Here is a 22,338-nt window from a genome sequence, read left to right as displayed (position 1 = left end):
CAGCATCACAAGGTCAAAGCATACAGATACAAATAAAAAATCAGATCTCTACCTTGTACCTTAAATAGATTTTGTTTACTTTGTTGGCCATCTTCTTAATTTTAAGAACATATTATTACCAAAGTGATATTGCTCAGCTACTATGCCTTAGATGCTGGATCATTTAATTTTGCATTAAATTATAAAGAAGATATGTAAGATATGCTTGTAAATCTATCAGACATAAACAGGCATTAAAGATTATGCGCACATGACACACACCCTGTGTTCCCCCCTGCGCATGTGTTTCCCGCATGTGCCCTGCCCCGCGCATGCATGGCAGATACCCGAAAATCAGCTGGCTGACAGGAGGTGCGCCGTGCAGTGAAACTGAGCTGGGGAGATGACTCGTGTGCCGACAGAGAGGACTCTGCATGCCATTTCCGGCATGCCTGCCGTAGGTTCACCATCACGGTCCTGGAGGTCTCCTTTCCTTAATTCTGTTTCTTATAGAAATTTGTGTCTCTCTGCCTCAACTGTTGTTGCCTCTGGTCCTTCCCACAAACTCCAGTACATTTACCTTGACATTCTTCTTTTAAAATCATTTTTCTGACTTGTCCTGTCACCCTCTCTTGTTTCCAATCCAGGTTGCAACCTCCTATCTTTCTCCACTAGCCATAAATCCTTCTGCTACTGCCCCTCTTTGCCTCTTCTACCATATTCCATTTGCACATATCTGTCCAAATGCTGTTTAAAATTCCCAAGAGTTTAGGCATGTTTATATCTGAATAAGATGAGACATGATAATAAGGAACTGGGAGGCTGGCAAACCACATTGCTTGATAGAATTGCATGCCAACTCTTAAGGAAATATATCCTTAAACTTTAGATAGCATGTTAAGTTAGCCCAACTGTTAACATGTTTGTGTGTATTCTGAAAATTTAAGACTAAAAATATTTCCCATCAAAAGAAAAAGACGTACAGAATTGGAGGGGCAATTTAAGCCATCAAATACAAAGGAGAATATGAAATAGTAAGCCAAAGAAATTAAAACATGAAATTAAAAAAGAAAGTAAAAGAAACTATGGTAAAACTAGCTTACACCAATATTCTTCAACATATATCTCTGTGCCTAGCTATCTTTGTTTCTGATCTGTCTATATGCTGCTTCATACATTGCTTTTCTCTGGCTTTTTACCTCTTTATTTTTCTGCACTTCAATTGTAATTCCGTCGCTTAAACTTTTTTAGTCTTCCCTTTCTTCTCAACCTGTTCATTCTTCTGTTGTGTATTTGTTTTGTGGTCTGATTTTCATTAATTGTTTCTGAATGCCAAACCTTCTAATGTACTTTTTTTCATAGTGATCACTCATTTTTGTACCAAGCTCTCATCTGATAGCTATTTATTTCTTGCAACAGACAACATACTGCCCATTACAGTATCTTTTTACCAACATTTGTATATCCTAAAATTTCTGTTTTATTTTAATAAGCAATAGCTTATTAAATAACAAAGCCCATTAATTTATTGATTTATTCTAGTTTTTTTTTATACTTAGGTATGACTTGCACTGATTTATTCCATTTTTCTTCCTTAAACAGAGCCTTGGTTTTTATATGTTTATATATGTTAGTTTTCAGAAGCATACTCCTTAGTGAATCATTTACCCTAACTTTTGCTATAAAAGAAATTTTCCATTAACAGCAAAGCATCACCTGCATAAAAACTCCCCAGCCATCACATCTGTAACCACCAAAAGCATTCATTGCACATTTATCTGTAAATAAGTGACAAAGGGAACATGTGCATATATCTTGTTCCCTGCTCAATGGTATACCTAAGCATTCCATTTATTCATTTGTATGCTTTACTTGTATTATCTGTAGCACTCTTGCTACATTCAGCAACCAGCTTTAAATTTCACATGCGTGTAAAACATTTTGTAATTCAATCTTTTTTTATAATTTTGTTTCTCTAATGCTACAGTCAAATGCTACAAGGTATTTTGGAGCAGGTGTGGGTGAGCTGTGAGTGCCTTCTTAATTCAAACATGTATTTTCTTGAGATTGCCAAAAATGATCTGTCCCACATTTAGAACTTATCACTCCTGTATCTTTCACTAGTTATCATAGTAGTTAATCATAAACCACTTATGTTTTTACATTTAGATTCATTCTATTGACCTACATCTACATATAAATAGACTCTCATATTTCAAATTCATATTTTCTCAGATAATCTGCATACAGTTACAGAATATAAGTGTTGGAGTAGACCTTGGAAATAATCTAGTCCAACCTCCTGTTCAACAACAATCTGTTACAGTATGTTCAATAGATGATCAAACATGCCTTTGTTGAAATACCCCCAGCAAGGTTACAACATCCTCTGACAGTCTGTTCTATTGTGGAACAGTTTTTATATTTTTATAATTTTTTTCTTGATGTCCAAATGATGTCTGCTTTCTTGTAATTTAAACTGATGAGTTCTTGTCTTCTGAAACAATTCTGCCCTGTTGTCTGATAGGTAGCTAACATGTCTTTCTGTAATCTTCTTAGAACAAGCATAGTGCTAGTCATGTGGGCATATTTGACCCCTATGGCCCAAAGATGACCAAAGCCCAGATTTTTCCTAATCATACCCACACTACATACCTCTAATGTGGGAACTACTTGCAGGCCGAAGTACAACTTCCTGCCTCCCATCAACTAGGAGACATAAGTATTGTTCTGAAAAACCCTTAGAATGGCACCTTCATCCTTGAAAATGACAATGGGAGTGGGAAAAAAGTATTGCAAAAAAGTCTACCATTAATGAAAAATAAATTATTATTTTTATTTCTTTATGCAGAATCAAAATGGCCTATATTTTCTTTTTCTTTTTTAATATTTATTTCGTCATTGTGTTTGAACAGCATTTGCACATAAATGGGTGGGAGCCGGAAATTACCATTCTCTAGAAGAACTTCCTTTCAAAAGTATTTTTTGATTGTTCATTGGCCATCTGGTCTGGCTTGGGATAACAGAAATTATACAAACACTGTTTTGGTCCAAAATATTAATAGTACAAATGCTAATATTACAATCTTTCATATATCTAGCTTTATGCATTTCACTGTATTACCTTTCACTTGCTAAAATCTGGACTAAGAATCTGAAAAGAGATGTTTGGCTAAACTTCAGTATACCTCTCTGCTACAGACAGAGTATAACAATTGGATTACTTTTAAGAAATCATGATCCTTGTTTCACTGAAATGTTTATGAAGATACATGTCCTAGTGCTTACTACTATCAAAAGTGTATATGATGGTAGAATTGTGCTGTTCCTTGTGTACCTAAACCTTTTGCCGCTGTTCTGCTCTTATCTGATCATACACAAGGCTGGTTCCACAGTATTTGTCTGTCTATCCATCCATCCATCCATCAATTCATTGAATATGGCTGCCCAATTCACACCCAGTTGTCTCTAGATGGATTACAACTTTAAAAATCCACAACATAAAACTCCATAAAACATCGCCTCGCATTGCATTAAACATGATCTCTTTGGGATTTGCTTAAATTATGTGTGATCCAGCTACAGTAGCTATTTCAGGAATCCATCATTAGAATGAACTATTGTTTAGCACTACTTCATTATGATCAAGCAAAAACTATGGTTATAAGCTTCCAAAGAAGCAAGAATTGGGAAGCAGTTAATCACAGTGTCTAGTTACATGTAAGGATGGCAATATGTGCTGTATTTTAGAAAAACAGGATTTGATTTCCAGAACTTCATTATTCTATTGTTGATAGGTCTGACTCTAGCATTTGGTAGGTAGAGAAGAGCCAGTAGCTTATTTCCTTGCAGAACAGATAATGAAATAATTTCTTTGCATTCATGATTTTGTTTGTAATTAATATATGGAAATTGATGTATAATGGGAGAAAAAAGTCAGGCTGATTGACTTATGAATTCTATGTAGATAGTAATAGAGATTTTTTATTCATACTCAGAAACTTGTTTCATCTTTCTTCATATTCTGGCATGTATAATATAAGCAGCTCCTCTGTTTTTATAAGCTCCTATGTTTCTTGAGTGAATACAGTACTTCCAGTTTAAAAAAAAATCTTGGAACTTTTTTCTTCTGGTAAGGTTGAGATATTCTATTTATAAGTTTTGGTACATTGAATGCATGTGCGTCAGCATAGCATCAATTTCCTTTGTTAAGGCATTCAGGAATTATTATTATTTTTAGAAGGTCTTTTATAGCTTTTAAAATGCCTGTGTTGAAGAGACATTTATCACAGATGGGCATCCTGGTTAATTGTGTACATGTTTGATCCAAATATATGGCTGCTTGAAGTCTTGTAGCAACAGTATCCAGTAAGAAAAATGCACTTGCTATGTAGCTACGTTGAAACTAAGATTTTAAAATGTAAATATTGTTAAAAGTATTACATCTAATTTGACTGTAACATTTTGTCATGTGTAGTGGGTGCAAATGGCCAGGCTTTCTCTTGATTCTACTGCAGAATTAACACATGTGTCTTAGCCATCCATGAGCATTAATAGGCCTTTGAATGACTTTCTCATCCTCCCTTTCCTTCTTATGCTGAAGAAACCTGAGTAAAAGCTACTATAACTGGCTCGTTATAATGCAGACATAACAAACTAGTGCTAAGAGATAGTAAGATGAAATTCTTATATTAGTGGGCAGAACTGGGAAAACTGAATATGCCCTGTTTCCATAAATCAATGAACTGAGAGAAGTCCTCCTCTTCATAACTGGATTCAATTGACAAACAGTTTCTATCTACTTGGATTATCTTCATGGGTAGGAAAAATGTTTTCAATGCTCTCTAAAGGGATGAGAAATATAAATAACTGAATTAAAAAGGGATGTCTACATAAGCTGTAAGATGAAGGGTTCTTTTTTTCTTTTTCCAAATCATTTTCTGTCCAGGCTAGTTGGGAAAGCAAAGAAAGGCAGCAACAGTAAGTCGATTTCTCAATATGTAGTATATTAAAATAGGTGAAGTTAAATTCAGTCCTGCAAGAGTTGCCAATCATTGCAGATAATAAAAAGGAGTAAAATACCTTCCACTTTTTTCCTCCAGCTTGAAACAGATTGTTTAATGTTTCCTGAAAGGGTTGTTTATTCTGAAATGATGTTCTCTGCCATTGTTCCACTTCTGAGATGAAAGCTAAAGACAATCGTTGCTCATTTTCAGCTGTGCCCCTTTACAGTTCCACTCATATTGGACATGGTAGATGGGCTTCATGAGAATTCGGTACATCAGAAGGACTTCCAGTTGTCTACTTTTGCACCAAGAAGTGTGCTTTCCTGTTTAAGCATGCTTTTTATTTTTACTCTTTTACATTCAGCCTCCTGTGTTGAGTTCCCTGGGAAACTAAGAAAAGACCAGTCTTCTGAAAATGCCATTACTTGTCATTAGCTTGGCTTAACAAGTCCCTTAAGTGAGAATGTCCTGAACTGAGTATCCTTCTGCTTATCTTGAATTGTTTCCTGAAATCTGTCAGGAATTAATATCCTTTTCCTGTTTCCTCAGTCATCATTAAAGCATAGTTGCTATTATATGGTCTGCATTACATTGTAATAGTGGATGCTTTTAGCTATCATCACAGGTCTTCCTTCATAAGCTGCCTAAGTCATTCTTTTTCTGTTCTAGATCCCAATTTTGTTCGAACATTTCTTACCACATACAGATCTTTTTGTAAGCCTCAGGAGTTACTGAGTCTCCTGATAGAAAGGTGAGTGAATCTTTCTGAAATACTGTCTTACGACTTTTTTCCTTCTTGAGATTTTTTAAAGTGCTTATTCTTCAGAAGGAGATTGTTATTTCCCCAACTTAATGTGACATTTAGCCTCAGAATGAATTATTTCTCCAAATAAATCAAAGATTATTTGAGCAAAGTTTATGATTTGTCTTAAGCTTACCTCCATTCCAGATTATTTTCATAAAAAATAAGATATATCAACAATCCCATACAGCAGTGTCTACAGTGTGGATCAGAATTGGCAAGATTGTAGGCAGTAGCACAATATAAGACAAATTATATTGTCCAATTAGTATATTAAGTCATGGAATGTGTTTTTTTAAAATGAACTTGGTACACTTAAAATATATTTTTTAAATAAATCATTAGTATTCTTCACATTTCCTATTTGTATGTAAGGTTTAATCAGTAAAATAAAATAATTTTAATAATAAATATACATTCGTATTACACTTATTTGCAAATGTAAACACTTGTATTTGCAATTAAAATGCCATTGGCAAGAGCGTTGGTGGCGCAATGGTTAGAATGCAGTACTGCAGGCTACTTCCGCTAATTGCTGGCTGATTGCAATTTGCAGTTCAAATCTCACCAGGCTCAAGATTGACTCAGCCTTCCATCCTTCCGAGGTTGTTAAAATGAGGACCCAGATTGTTGGGGTCAATATGCTGACTCTATAAACTGTTTAGAGAGGACTGTAAAGCGAAATACAAGTCTAAATGCTATTGCTACTCCTTTGCTAAAGACATACCTGTGTCTCCCCCAAAATAAAACCAGGTCTTATATTAATTTTTCTTCCAAAAGATACATTTTCTGGTTAGGTCTTATGTTTGGGGAAATACAGTATTAAAATGCATCCGTCTGGATGACGATCTTAACTGGGGTTTATATTTTGGGTAGGGCTTATATTGCAAGCATCTGGAAGCATCGTGCTAGGGTGTATTTTCTGGTTGGGTCTTGTTTTTGGGAAAACATGGTAGTTAGTATTATTGCATCTGCGCTAACTTTCAGAATTATAATTCTGTTGGGTTGTCCTGTTTCCTGACTCCCTGTGACTTCCTGAATGATGAAAAAATGCTTCCCTGTATTGATTATCGCAATTTGTATTTTCCATCTTGCTAAATTAATATATAAGTGTTACACTTAATCATTTAAGTTTCTCTACATCATCCCATATTAGATTTGAAATTCCAGAACCTGAACCGACAGAAGCAGATCGTATAGCTATGGAGAATGGAGATCAACCTCTTAGTGCAGAATTAAAAAGATTTAGAAAAGAATATATACAACCTGTACAGCTACGGTGAGTATTGAAATTTATTTATTTATATACTACATTTTTATGCAGCCTAACTTCCAACTATTCTGGGCAGCTCACAAGGTCTTTAGTTGACAATGAAAATCATATAATTCAGGAGCTAGCAGGGTTCTTTATGTGCAAAAAACTAAATAACATGAGAGTTCATGGAGGTTTTTTTCAAGTTTTTTATTTTGAAGTGGAGAATGATTTGAGGGCCAGCTTGTATCCTGAACAGATAAAATCATTTCTAGGAAATAACTTCCAAAACCATGCCCATAAGGCCTGAAATGGACCACTGTGATGACCCAGGGCGTGGCACAAAGGCAACACTGTCAGATAATAAGTAGGAATCCCTTTTTTTTTTGTTTCAACATTGCCCCCAGTGTCCCGGTTACCTTCTGGTCTGGAGAAAAACTCTCCCAGGAACAGCCTCTGGCTGCAGAGATTCAAGCCCAAAACATTGTCAACAGAAACTTTTAACTATACGTCCAATCAAGGCAAGATGAGGTAATTAATCTGGCAGGGCGAGATAAGGAGTTCCAGAAGTGAAGGAACAGCAGTAAATCAAACCAGTTGGTTTTTTCCCAGCAACAGCCGCTCTCAGCTGCCTCTCCTTTAAACTCTCTTCCCAGGTGTGCCTAATGAAGGGAATCAGGGCCCTTTCCTCACCTGTTCTCATCCTTTTCAAAGTATGGCCAGTCAGGCTCAGAGTTAAATAAGAGTGCTTATAAATCTGTGCTCATTCTATCTATGAGTTGCTTAGTAGGGCTGCAATTTGTGTAAGCACACAAATTGCAGCCCTACTAAGTGTTGTTTAAAATATATTCAATAAATATTTAAATAAATATTGATCTCAAATATCTAATCATTTGTGTTGCAGAGTATTAAATGTATGTCGACACTGGGTGGAACATCATTTCTATGATTTTGAGAGAGATGTAGATCTTTTGCAACGATTGGAAGAATTCATTGGCACAGTCAGAGGTAATTGATGACCACAATATCTAATACTTATATTTTCATTGAGTGTAGTTTTCATACGTGTTCCTTATTGATCAAATAGATTCCATTTAATGCTATGTGGGATAGTAACTATGTGCTAATATTTGAGTAGCCATGTTATTAATTTATTAGAGTAAGAATTTCTGCTCTGAAGAAGCTAGCGAGATGTCAGCATGTATTCATTATTTTACATAGTGTTACAGTGAAGTTATTATTCCAGTACTCCAGATTTATTTCTTTATGGGCCTTTTTAATAAACTATGCCTGGTTTGTTGGTCATCCATTTGAAAGTTTTATTTGAGAAAAATCAACCTAAAATTATTTTAGTTAATGGAATCGTAACATAAAATATCAGCCCAACCCCAGATAATCAGTCATAATTAGAAAAAAATAAACCCTTCAGCATGTCATAATTCAATATAAGGATATATAAGTAGAATACACCAGAAAAACCCTCTAGAAATTGACTTGGATTTGATTTATTGATTCATTGACTGACCAACTGACTTCCCTGATCAAAACAACAAAGATCTAAGATTCTTTATATATTAATTTATGTAGGAACATTATTTATTTATTTATTTTGCCGCCTATTTGCCCATGGCAACTCGTGGCAGCTTACAGAATGTAAAACCATATTTAAAATAAAAAACAATAAAAACTAACAAAAAGAATCAAATAAATTAATAAAATATAATAGAACAAAATCTGGAAAAATATAAATAAAAAATCACCAACTCCCACCCCTCGCCGCAACAACAGCTGATCACACAAGCCATTTGATGGATTCCATCCAGGGATGGATTCTACCAGTTCGGCTCAGTTCTATAGACCTGGTTGTTATGATTCTGCACAGTTTGGAGAACTGGCTGGCCCTGCCCCTCTCCACCCAGTCCTTATCATGCATGTGCAACATTGCGCGCATACTCGATGTCACTGACTGCGTTCTTCCCCACCCACTCACTCCTTAAGGTATTTCTTTTTTTTTCCCTCTCAACAATCAGTTGTTCCTATGATCTGTTCCTATGAGCTGTGCCGGGATTCCCCTCACTTACTGCTTCGCTCAGGAGGCTTCCCTGATGCCCAGGAAGGCAAAAAAATGGAGGGGGGCACACACACACCCTCCATTTTTCTGCCTTCCTGGGTCCCAGGGAAGCTTCCTGGGAGCAAAAATACCCCCCCCCCAGGAGGCTCTCCTAAGGCCCAGAAGGCCCCCAAAATGGGGGGTTGCTGCCAAAAAAAGAAGCCACGCCCACCCAGTCACAGGGCCATGCCCACCTAGCCACGCCCACAGACCTGGTTGTTACAAAATTTGAATCCCACCCCTGGCTTCATCCTACTCTGGGTTCCCCAGGCCCGCTGGCAGAAGCAGGTCTTCAGTGCCTTCCAGAAGAGTATTAGAGAGGAGGCCATTCTAATCTCTGGGGGAAATGATGTTCCAGAGAGAGGGAGCCACCACAGAGAAGGCCCTTCTTCTGGGTCCGACCAGGTGTATCTCCTTCAGGGATGGGACCCACAGCATTCCCTGCCTCCTCACTCTAATGGGTTGGGTAGATGTGACTGGCAGGAGACATTCCTTCAGATAACCTGGTCCCAAGCCATGAAGGGCTTTAAAGGTAACAACCAACACCTTGAATTGCACCCAGAAGCAAATCAGCAACCAATGCAGCTCCCGCAGGAGAGGTGAATCATGCACACCGGGGTCTGCACAAAACCATGCGGTCTTAACTGGAACTGCTGTGTGACATGGCATTTTTTTCTTGTTATGGAAATTTTTGTTGTAATTTAATTCAGAGATTATTAAAATAAAATAGGATACCAAAGGATGCTTTGTATGGCCAGTTCTTACACGCTTCTGCATGTATGATTTCACATAAACCATCGCTTCCTTTTTTAAACAAATAGCAGTTGTAATTTTGGACACTTGTAATGCTGGGCTAGCTGAAATTCTTACATTCTTTTACCAATGAGCCTGTGGGTAAGATAAGCACTTAATATTTTTTAGAATTGATCCATGGTGCCGTAAACCAGTTTCTGTGCTCATTCTCAGGTAAAGCTATGAAGAAATGGGTTGAGTCAATCACGAAGATAATTAATAGGAAAAAGCAAGCACAAGCCATTGGGCCAAGTCACAATATTACTTTTGAAAGCTCACCACCTCCAATTGAGTGGCATATCAGCAGGCAAGGACAAACTGAAACATTTGACCTGCTCACTTTGCATCCAATTGAAATTGCCCGACAGCTTACTCTACTTGAATCAGAACTTTACAGGTAATGCCTTTTTTCCTTTGAGATGTATGTTTCCTGGTTAAAATTTAGACTTGCTAAATATAGACTTTTTTAATGTCATAAGTCTGCCATTTATTTTTACTAGCAGAATTATTAGTATTATATTTTCTGAGGTATGTTTGCCTATTTTTAATGGTGAATATCAGCAGTCATTAACAGTGAGAATTTCTTTTCAGAAGCTGGGAATTATTTAATAAAATTAAAACGATGGTTGCAAGGTCAAAATTTCTTCGCATATTACAATATTATTAGTGTCCATAGAGAAAGCTGGATATTAAAACCAAATGCTTTTCTTTTTGTGAACAAGAAGCTGTTCAAAAGAAACACAGATAATTCATTTATTAGTCTAATTCAAAATTATTGATTTAATTGGAAATGTTTTTGATGAAAAGCCAACTAATTTGGCTCATTTTGATTTTATGTTTGACAGGGCTGTGCAGCCATCAGAGCTCGTTGGAAGTGTATGGACAAAGGAAGATAAAGAAATTAATTCTCCTAACCTGCTCAAAATGATAAGACATACCACTAATCTTACCTTATGGTTTGAAAAGTAAGACTAATTTGATTCATTGATCAGTGTTGGTATTTGCATGGTTCCTATGATGTAACTTAGCAGAGATTGAGTTCTAAGCAGGAAATAAAGGTAGTCCTTGACTTACAATAGTTCATTTAGTGACCATTCAAAGGTACAACAGCACTAAAAAAAGGGACTTAGCACTGTTTTTCACAATTACAATCATTGCAGCATCCCCATAGTCACATCATCAAAATTCAGATGCGTGGCAATTGACTCATGTTTATGACAATTACAGTGAGTTTAGTTGCTTTCTTTTCAGTTGAGAAATGTATACAGATAGATTGACGCAGGACAGGACCTTTTGAAACTGGGTACCTCTGATCCCTCCATACTATAAAAAACGTACATTACATTTGCTGTGTATGATAGTTTCCTTTTAATTCAAAAAGAAATTGGATTTAAATTCAATTAGGTGGTTAGAAAATACTAGGCCATGCTTCCTTGGGGGCAAAAATCCTGTGGTAATGCTTTTACATCATTATTGATAATCCCCCCCCCCCCCAAATTTATGCTTTCTGAATATCTAGATGCATTGTAGAAACAGAAAACCTAGAAGAAAGAGTAATGGTAGTCTGCCGGATAATTGAAATCTTGCAAGTTTTTCAAGAGCTAAACAATTTTAATGGCGTTCTTGAAGTCGTCAGTGCTATGAATTCTGCACCTATTTACAGACTGGATCACACCTTTGAAGTAAGTGAATTGCAGATCTAAAATGAAAACTACTTGGATGTGAGGTACCAGATATTTTTTATTAAAGAATTTTTTAAAAATATATATATTGGATTTGAACATTAGAAAAATGATTTAAGATCTTTTTTCTCTATATAAGAAATTATCTCAAGCCTAGATTAAAACAAAAAAGTGGCACAAATGTTTATTTAATTCCAGGTATACAAACAAAAAGCCTCTACTTACTCCAATCTTAGCTCTTAGTATTTTTGTCTGGATCATGGGTTTCTTCATGATCAAAAGTATTATTTAAATAAGGAAACAAGTAAAACAATATAGGCAGATCTTATTGCTACTTTAAACATTATAGATCTTTATATGGAATGCATTGTGTAAAGGAAGGGGATGAGTCATGTAGACGGATTCACACATTTTAGCCAACCTGGGCAATCAGCTGTAGTAGCATATAGTCAGCAATTTTTTTGTGGGCAAAGTGTATCCTCACCTTTCTTTATCGTCAGCAAATCCCAAGCCGGCAAAAGAAGATATTTGAAGAAGCACATGAACTAAGTGAAGATCATCATAAGAAATATTTGGCAAAACTCAGGTCCATTAATCCTCCATGTGTGCCTTTCTTTGGTAAGTAGGAGTTTACTTGTGATAAAGATAAAAATCACAAATATTAATGGATAAAGAATATGAACTGTAGAATGAGTATATGGGAAAGTTTTTTGTTTAAATGTCCTACCTGAATTTGCTATTAATTAGAATGATTAAATATCAACAGCATATATTTGAATACATTTCAGTGAAAATAATTGGTGTGATTTTTCAGGTATTTGCAACTTTTAATATCAAAGCAAATTGTTGTCTAAATTGTTTAAAAATATGTGTGTGATAACTCAAAGGTGCTTTTCAGAAGGCAACTGGACTTTCTTGGGGTTTTTTTTTCCTTGAAGACCTTTCACTTCTCATCCAAGAAGCTTCTTCAGTTTTTTTGAAAAGCATCTTTGGGATAACCATGTCCTGGATGATTGATAAATGTGCTATGTAACTGAACTGGAAATATTTTGAAGGTAGAGATGAAAATATATCAGATTGTTGTATTTATTTGGCCCAGTATAATATATTTTACTCTGTATTTTGAGAAAGAACTGTTTAGCTGTAATTGTCACAGTGCCGTATATCATAGGCGTTTTTTATATAGGTAGTTCTCAACTTATGACCACAATTGGGACCACCAGATTTTTATGACCTTTTTGCCTTAGTTAAGTGAATCATTTCAGTTGTTAAGTTTATCTGTCTCTCCTCCCCCCAATTGACTCTGCTTATTGAAAGCTGGCTGGGAAGATCACAAATGGTGATCATAAGACCCTGTTATGCTGCATCTATCATAAATACATGTTGGTTACCAAGTGCCTGAATTTTGATCATGTGGGCAGGGGGATATTGCAATCGTCTTAAGTGTAAGGACCGATCATAAGTCACATTTTTCAATACAGTTGTTACTTTGAATGGTTGCTAAGCGAATGGTTGTAACTTGAGGATTACCGGTATCATGAAGAAGCATACCTGCCTATCCTTTTTTTCTATCTTTGTAATTTTGTGTCAGTACAACTGGGTAGTTGTACTGAAGATTTATGTCAAGCCATAGTCCCCTGTTGCATTGTAACTTGAAGACTATTTTAATGTCTTGTTATAAACTGATATGGGCTGAAAAGTTTATAAATGAACTATCAGAGAAATGGAAAAATGTGGAGATGAATACACAGAAAAGATACTTAGACTTAGGTTTGTTTCTGCTTTTGCTGTTGTGACATAAGAACTAAGGGGTGATTCCAAAGACTTTATAGACGAAATAAGGATTATGAAAAAAAACTTAAGTCAGTAATTATTTGGAGCAAAACTAACTTGTTATACAGCATTTTTCCCCCCAGAAGCAGAATGGAATTTCATTTCTCCTGCATAAATCAAAGTTGGCTTTTCAGGATACAGATATTAATCTCAAGAAATGCTGAAGTGATGAGTCAAGGGGGAAATTTTGAATTTTTGAAAGCCTAAGGGTTGCTTGTTGAAAGTACAATTTATTGGCAAAATAACTCTTCAGCATTTCCTTGCAGCTGCACAAAATCTCGTGATAGTACATTAAAATATTCCATGCTATTAATATTTAATTTGTTTACTAGAAAAATAGTACATTGTACATTTTTATATATTTGCTATTACAGGAATTTATTTAACAAACATTTTGAAAACAGAAGAAGGCAATCCTGAATTTCTAAGAAGACATGGAAGAGAACTCATTAACTTTAGCAAACGGAGGAAAGTAGCTGAGATAACAGGAGAAATACAACAGTACCAAAACCAGCCATATTGCTTAAAGGTGGAAAATGACATCAGGGTAAGTAGAAAGTTTTGCATCCTTGGTGTTCTCTGAGCTTGGTTGTTTGCTTGTTGGAGTGAGGTTTGCTCTCAATATATAATACAGTAGTTTGCCCTGTCATGTTGGTGGGGATATATCTTCCTGGTAGTTCATTGGTTAGGGTGTTGTTTTCTACTTGTTTGTCTGAGTTGATAATTCCTTGATAAGGGTGTCATTTACTGTGGAGTCTTTGGTGCTCTGTCATTTTGACGATTTTTTTGCAGACATTTCAGTACCAAACTAGGCATCATCATCAATAAGGGTAGTTACCTAATTTGCTAAAGAAATGTCTGTAGAAAACCCATGAAGCTCAGAGATCACCAATGTCCTCACAGTTCAATCCTGAGCTACAAATAGTCTCTTCTGTTTGTACCATTTATTGCTTGATTGTCTGGGGTTAATCCTACTTATCTATTTATCAGTCTGGGTCTTGAAAGAAATTTTACTTCAAGAGCTATCTTGTGGTTCCCAGTGAACTGCAAACTGATTTTTTTCCTTTGCTATATTTTGCAATACCCAGATTAAGTAACCCCTGACTTATGTAACTTTAACTTTCTGGAAAAAGGCACAAGAAATGTTGGCTATATACAGTATATTTTCAATAAATAAACATTATGTGGATGGGAAAAAACACTGATTTTTGCAGATGTGCAAAACAGCAGCTGCTACTTTGCAAATAGATGCAAGCATACATGAAAATTTACTTTTACAAGGATTGTAGGAGCAAAACTCTTCTGTAACTCAGGACTATCTCATCCTCCAAGTATGGAAGGAAAAAGATTTGCTTAAAATGATCCTCAAGTGTGCTCTTATACAATTTATTTCCCAGTCTAAATCTTACAAAAATTGTAAAGGTGTAAAAACATTGGTCAAACCATAGTGACATTAATCATGACTACTTAACATTAAAATGCAGTTGGCTGAAATCATACAAATGTAAAATTGTGCTAATCAACCCTATCTCATTGAATTTGAATGAGGTACTGAGTGAAGTACTCTTAAGGAGCAGTCTTGGACCCTCTATTGTTTTTAGTAACAGTTTAGGTAAACAGTGGGTGTAAGGTTTATAATTATATAGATGAAGTAAAATTAGTTGAATCAGCTAATGCCCTAATGTGCACTGAGCAAACGATTGGAAACAATAACCTAAGTGGCTCTTCCCAACTATGATTCTAAGGTATAACAATAGCCAGTTCCATCCAGTTCATCGCCTGTTCTGTGAGAGGACCTGACTCCTTGATAGCTGTTAATGCAAATTAAACATCAGAATAATTGTTTCAGTTACTTCAATGGCTTCTTGAAGTCTATTTAGTTTGCATAAGTGTTGCTTTAAAAGCAGATAGAGGGAGATGCATTCCTGTGACTAACAAAAAGTCAGGTTTGTCCCCTGTTGTTAAAGTATTTGCATCCTTTGCCTTAAAATCACAATGTTACATTATACTAATCAACTTGAGTGTTTGGGTTTTAGAGATTTTTTGAAAATTTGAATCCAATGGGAAATAGCATGGAAAAAGAATTTGCAGATTCTCTTTACAACAAGTCCCTAGAAATAGAACCACGTAATATGAAGCCGCCTCCAAGATTTGTGAGTGTTAACTTTTGTTATTTACTTGCTGTAAATCACTTTTCTTTTTTAAGAACAGTTTTGCACTAAACCAGGAGTCAAGAAATACGTTTCATATTAACATTTGGTAGGGTAGCAATGAAGACCCTGGAAACAATATTCAGATTCCATGACATGTCTACAAAGACCAGAATTTTATAAGCAGTGGTTTTCCCTATAGAGATAATCTTTGAGTTACAACTACAATGGAGTCCAAAATTTCTGTTGCTAAGTGAGATAGTTTTAAGTTAATTTTGCCCCATTTTACGACCTTTCTTGCTGCAGTTGTTAAGTGAATCTAGCTTCCCCATTGACTTTGCTTGTTAAAGATTGCAAAAGAGGAACACATGATTCTAGGATACATCATAAATACATGCCAGTAGCTAAGCATCTGAATTTTGATCACATGACCATGGGGTGTATGTTCTGCAATGGCCAAAAGTGTGAAAAACGGTCATAAGTCACTTTTCTTAGTACCTTTGGAACTTTGAACAGTCACTAAATGACTGTTGTATGTCAGGGACTACCTGTACACAGCTGGACTTTGTAAAAGCGTGATAGAAAGAATATTGACATTTTGAACTCTGGAATTAGAAGATCCCTGACAATATCACTGACAACCAGAAAAGGCCCAAACAAATGGATCATAAAACCGATCAGTCCATAGTCTCACTTGAGGCACATGATCAGACTGAAATTATATTTCATTGGGACACATTATGCAAAGACCTCACTTCCTTCACAAGTTCATAATTCTAGAAATTCTAGAAATGAAAGAGAGAGAGGTGGATTAACTCAATTCTAAGCCAAGTGAGGGACAGATCTAGCAACCTTGTCACTCAGAGCTGACATCAGCTTTATAACACATAATCAATTACTTGTAGAACAACACAAATATGATGCTCAGAAATGATAAAGTTAAAATAATATCTGCTTTGCATTCTTTCAGCCTAAAAAATACAGCTATTCCCTCAAATCTCCGGGTATTCGTCCATCAAATCCAAGACCTGGAACCATGAGGCACCCAACACCTCTGCAACAAGAACCCAGAAAAATTAGTTACAGTCGTGTCCCTGAGAGTGAATCGGAGAATGCAGCCTCTGCACCAAACTCTCCAAGAACACCCCTCACCCCACCCTTGCCGTCCTCTACTTCCAGCACTACAGATGTCTGCAGTGTGTTTGATTCTGATCCCTCTACACCTTTTCATTCAAGTAGGTGCAACTACAGGCAGTGATGTTCTGTTCCACTTTAATATTTTTGGGCCCTTTCATTTCAATTTGTGTTGTATTACGTAGCATAAAAATAAATGAGATAGTATTTATACAGAATAGAATCTACTGGGACATTTGATTCAGTTGATGCTTTTATAATTTATCATAATTTAGAAAATAACAGTTGAGAATAAATATTTACGTAAAGTAGTGCTATTTCCCAATAATGATGGGTATAAAAAGTAACAAGGATAACTATTTCCTTCATATTTTCCAAAATGAATTTCCCAAGATGCACTGAGCAATAAAAGAATATAAATCAGGTAACTTACTAATACCTGTTCTCATGAGGATGTCTATCTAATTCATTTCCCCATGCTTGGATGTCTCCTGTAGTTTTTCTTCATAAATTTGAGCAAACTGAAAAGTTTACCAGCCGCCTTTGGTTTAATTTAACTTAGATTTTAATGGTGGTTTTCATTATGATTGTGTGTTCATTGAGTTTAATTTTTATTCTGTTTTATTGATGTTTTTAAATGTTGTGAGCCCCACATATATGAGATGGGCAGATACAAATCTAATAAATGAGTGGCTTTAAGAATCTGATTATTATGAAATAAACATGATATCACAGAAATTCAATACTTAAATGAAAACAGTTTTTATAAGTTATATTTTACTCTGTTTAAGATAGGCCATTCAAAGTTTTCATATGTCCTCAGGGTCTGCCTCTGTATCCTCCATCAGTTTTCCCAAAAATTCTGATGAAATTACTGTTCCTCCTCCTATTCCACCCCGAAGACGTCCAGAATCTGCCCCTGCTGAATCTTCTCCATCAAAGGTAATTTTTCTCTATTTCCAATAGCAAAAATAATGGATTTTAGAAGTAAGCTAAAATTATTTTTAAAAGATATAAGGTGATATGACAAGCAAAAGTTTGGTGCACCCCAGTCAGAATTTTTGTTTTAGTAAATTCCTAAGTGACCAGAAGCTGACAAAAACTATGCATTTATTTTTTATTTCTCTATTTATAAACTTTATTGGCTGCCCATCTTATCATAGGGTAACTCTGAGTGGTTTGCAGTCATAAAAATATATCTATACATATACATTAAAACATAAATAAATTTGAAACAAAAAACATTAAAATTTAAGGACACATGGGAGGGGCCTGGGGGGAAGTGGAATTCTGTTGTTACTCAATAAACACCTCCATTCTGCTGTTCCTCTATTGGGGGGCCCAAGCATGATGCAAAGATAACTGTGCCATTTATTTGTTTATTTTGTTTACATACTGCCAAACTTCAAAAAGATTCTCAGAGTTTGCGTCATTAAAAAACAATGAAAATGTAAAAATCATTAAAAGTACAATCGTGACTACCCCATGTAGGATCTCCAAAACAGCTGTCTCTGTAACTTTCTAGAAGGCCAAGAGTGATTGCACATGACTTTCCAATGTGCAGGTTAATTAAGGGTAGAATGGGCAGTAAACTCAGGTAGGTAGGATGAAAATCATATTTAGACTATGTTCAGCTATGATTCTTCATACTAATGAAAAATCAAATGGACTTTTGAATGAAAAGATAGAGGGGACGCTTATCAAATTTGCAGAAGAATAACTAATATTCTAAAAATATGAACAGAATTTAAAAAGGAGACTTACCGAAAAGGGCTGAAAATAATAAACATATGAGTGTGTGTGTGTGTTATGAATGAACAATAGGGGATAGCAGATTTGGTAGTTTGATGTGATTACTAAAGAGGCAAGTTCAGTTTTAAGGTTACATCAGTAAAAGTAGATTGTTCTAAATATTAAGAATAGTCACTATTGTGCATTTGCCACACACAGGGATGTGCAATACATTTTGAATTCAAAACATGGTTAATATTTGTCATATTAAGTACTTGGCTTAATAATGGGCAACCACAATTTATGAAAGAGTCCAACAAAGGCAACAAGAATGGTTAAGAGGATAGGAAATAATTAAGTCTTACAAAAAAATAGACGGAATGAACGGGTAAGTTTTAGCCCTGTGAAAATCTGACTGAAGAGGCCATAATGGCTTTTCAAGTTCCTAAAAAGTATAATTCAGAAATTCGGGGCCCATTTTCTGTCATTCTAAAGTACAAACCATAGAAAAATGAAATTAAGCTAAAGAGAGATGGATTTGGATTTGGATTTTGAATCAGCTTTGGGAAGCTGGCCCTTGCATAAAAAGCTTCAGGATGAGCTTCCACAAACCTCTCCCCTGCACCCACATTTCTTCAATAAAAAAATAAAAATTGGGTGGGACAGACTTGTGGCTCTTCTTCCCTTTGCCCCAGTTAAGTGCTAAAACTAAACCATCCAATCTCTATCCCTTTTAAAAGCTGACCTGGACTGCAGGAATAATGAATAATGAAGGAACCAAGAGAGCCAGGAGAGAAAATCTTTCTGCAGCTTTTTCCCTTGGAACTGGAGAGGAAAAATACTCATCTCCAAAATTTAAGTGGACTAGAAACTACTGCTAAAAATAGAGGATGCTGGATTTTTGCAAGCTTTAGCTCTCCTTTGATTGCCTGTCCTCAGTTAGGACTTAAAGGCTAGACCGTAGACTGCCCCCTACAGGCAGTCAATGGACAGCAGAGGCAGAGAGTTTAGTTTTAGCACCCAATTGGTGGCAGAGGTCACTGCTTCCAAGGGGCATGGGGAGCAGGCCTATGCGCTGCAGGGATCCTATCTGGGTGGGATGAGGGGGAAGACAGGCAGGGGAGCTGCAGCATCCTTGTGGTCTGTCATAAGTGCAAATGACCTCAGAGGTACTATACTGTCATAACTTTTAAACAGGTTCATATGTAGTTTTGCATTGTCGGTCATACTTGTGAGCAATCATTAAGTTGTATCTTGAGGACTACTTGTACAGAGCTGCAAATTGGATTTGAAGGCATAAATGACTGCTTCTGATTCTTTGATTCAGTTAGAAACAAAATGACTGCTGAAGAAAATGGAAGAAACAAATCATGATCTGAAAGAGTCAAGCAGAATATCAAAGAGTACAGGGCTTTGATAGTTTAAAACAAAACATTTTTCCATTTTCTGCTCACTCCCTAGTTTTTATCACCAAGGTGTGGTATGTTTAAAATGAACCTGGATGTAACATAAGGATGTTATTTTAATCACTGAAAGAAAAAGAGAAAATGAAGAATAAATTTGTTTCATCTGTCTTTGGATGAAAAATTTATCAAGGTTTAATGTAGCTTTTCTTGGAAGGGTTAGTAATGTAACACTGGAGCCCTTGAATCACTTTATAACAGAATCATTTGTTTGTTTTAGATTTCTTCTGTACACCTGGATAGTCCACCAGCAATTCCCCCTCGGCAGCCAACAACAAAAATTTATTCACCGAGGTATTCGGTGCCCGACAGGACCTCTGTCTCAGATGCTCCTGAAAGCCCACCTGTATTGCCACCACGAGAACCTGTGCGAACTCCTGATGTTTTCTCTAGTTCGCCTTTGCATCTCCAGCCACCGCCTTTAGGCAGAAAAAGTGAACTTGGCAACACTTTCTTTCCCAATAGCCCCTCTCCATTTACTCCCCCTCCTCCTCAGACCCCTTCTCCCCATGTTGCACGCAGGCATTTACCATCCCCTCCTTTGATACCCCAAGAAATGGACATCCATTCTGTCGCTGGGCCACCTGTTCCTCCACGGCAAAGCACTTCTCAACATATCCCAAAGCTTCCTCCAAAAACTTACAAAAGGGAGCCCACCCATCCTTCAATGCATCACGACGGACCCTCTTTGCTGGAGAATGCCCACTCCACCTGAATCCTCCTTTGTGCTAGAGCATGCTTTCTCCGGTGCTACGTCTATTGCTGGCAATAGATGCACCACGTCTTTTGGCAACAAGGAGCTGCGTGGTACTGCTCCTAACACTAATGACTCTACATTTGATATATATAATGTGGAAAATAATAAATAACAGGTCCCTTTATTGTGGAAGAAAAATGTTGTTTGTTAGTAAAGTATGCAAGGCACTGTTCTAAACTCACTGGACTTCTGAATGTACCAGAAATTAGGTTTGCAGATCTCTTTAGGCCAATAAACATTTCCTGTGCTTTGTGTATTGTCCAGTGAAGGATGTGAAGCATAATCCTATAATCTGTCCACCGTGACATAAATTCTTGGAGTAATAATATGCACTTTTAAAAAAAAAAAATCTCAAACAGAGAATTTGTTAGCCTTTTTAATTTAATTGTATCATTCCCTGCTTTCGAATCGTTCTGGACTGTGAGGTTGATTTGTAGCGTTGAACCAGGATAGAGCTAAGGCATCACATTATACTGCAGTACTGTTTACAAACTCTTACGTTAGTTAAATACATGGGTAGCTAGGCTTCACCAAAGAGGTACTTTCCTTCTATAAAAATGTGTTGCCAGTTCTAAAGAGAGATGCAGTAAGTAGAATGCCTAATTTGTGCCACCATAACAAAAGCTGTCTGAGGGACTGCCTGCTCCCAGGATTCCCTGTCCTGTAAGATCAGGCACAGTTGGTGTGCTTTGGGTTGTTTCAGTCAAATAATGCCATTTTTCAGGACCCAAGAAGTCTTATTCGTTACAGCATCTGCCCTCTGGAGTGATATTCCCCAGACTTCTGTGTAGCTCTCACCTTGATGATGATCTGGAAGTTTTTAAAAACATGACTGTTCTCCCAGGCCTGGGGTAGGTAGGTTGTGGAAATCTGTGGTTATCTTTTCTGTTTAAGGGAGTGTGCTTATCCAGATACATGGGATGTTTTTATAATTTCTTATTTTTTAATGTAAGCTGACAAGAGTCGCTTTGAAAGTGGGCAGGCTCTAAATTTCTTAAATACTTTGAAATGGCACTGCTACTGTCACTTAAATCCGTATATACATGGGTAAATATTGACTAGGTCTTCAATTAAGATTTACCAGTGATCAACTTTCCAGTTAGTGTTGCAGCCTCTTTGATTATGCCATGGAAATGCAAAAAATGATCCTCTGGCCATCTCCCCCCACCCAATCCCTGGTTATCACTTTGTTTTAACTAGTGGTAGGTAGACAAATAATCAGTATCAACTTTTGCCTTGTAGTTGCATAAATAAATCATATGTATATAGTGAATGTTGCATAAATATAATTGCAAATTGTTTTTAATTTAAATGAAATAAAGACAGATATTTTGTCTGGCTGACATATATTAAATTATTGCATTGCTAAATGTACATTTCAGTCTTTAGCTCTGAGGAAGTGAGACATACTGTGGTACACACATCTCTGTTTCTAGATTGTTTTAGTTTACCAAGGATACTCTCCGAAGAAATGCCAAGATATTGAATAATAAATCCAGGTGAGTTGGCATGATTAATGGATTCATGCATATAATATATTGTAATCTCTGTCTAACTTTTCACAAGTTTAAAGTTCGTATTGGGAAATTTATGTGAATACAGTACAGTATCTGGCTTTGAATTAACCTATGAACATCTGACCTTCCT

The 22,338-nt window shown here is 36.3% G+C and overlaps 1 protein-coding gene across 1 annotated transcript in view; it reads left to right on the top strand.

Annotated features, from left to right (window-relative positions):
- The window catches only part of SOS1 (SOS Ras/Rac guanine nucleotide exchange factor 1), a 44,918-nt gene extending 22,884 nt beyond the window's left edge, over nt 1-22,034 (top strand). The window contains exons 11-22 of the mRNA XM_026695957.2: nt 5,655-5,736; nt 6,944-7,066; nt 7,944-8,047; nt 10,116-10,338; nt 10,787-10,906; nt 11,461-11,623; nt 12,124-12,241; nt 13,831-14,003; nt 15,493-15,609; nt 16,577-16,841; nt 17,564-17,682; nt 20,155-22,034. Of these exons, the coding sequence (XP_026551742.1) occupies nt 5,655-5,736; nt 6,944-7,066; nt 7,944-8,047; nt 10,116-10,338; nt 10,787-10,906; nt 11,461-11,623; nt 12,124-12,241; nt 13,831-14,003; nt 15,493-15,609; nt 16,577-16,841; nt 17,564-17,682; nt 20,155-20,649 (2,102 nt within the window). The 3' untranslated portion in view covers nt 20,650-22,034. The remainder of the gene's footprint in view (nt 1-5,654; nt 5,737-6,943; nt 7,067-7,943; nt 8,048-10,115; nt 10,339-10,786; nt 10,907-11,460; nt 11,624-12,123; nt 12,242-13,830; nt 14,004-15,492; nt 15,610-16,576; nt 16,842-17,563; nt 17,683-20,154) is intronic.
- Nucleotides 22,035-22,338: the final 304 nt, after the last annotated feature.

This window comes from Pseudonaja textilis, chromosome 1, assembly GCF_049901715.1.
Source record: "Pseudonaja textilis isolate UNSWEBS1 chromosome 1, rPseTex1.2, whole genome shotgun sequence".
NCBI classification, from domain to species: domain Eukaryota; kingdom Metazoa; phylum Chordata; class Lepidosauria; order Squamata; family Elapidae; genus Pseudonaja; species Pseudonaja textilis.
Note: the sequence above shows the minus strand (reverse complement) of the source record. Positions and strands in the feature narration are given on the sequence as shown.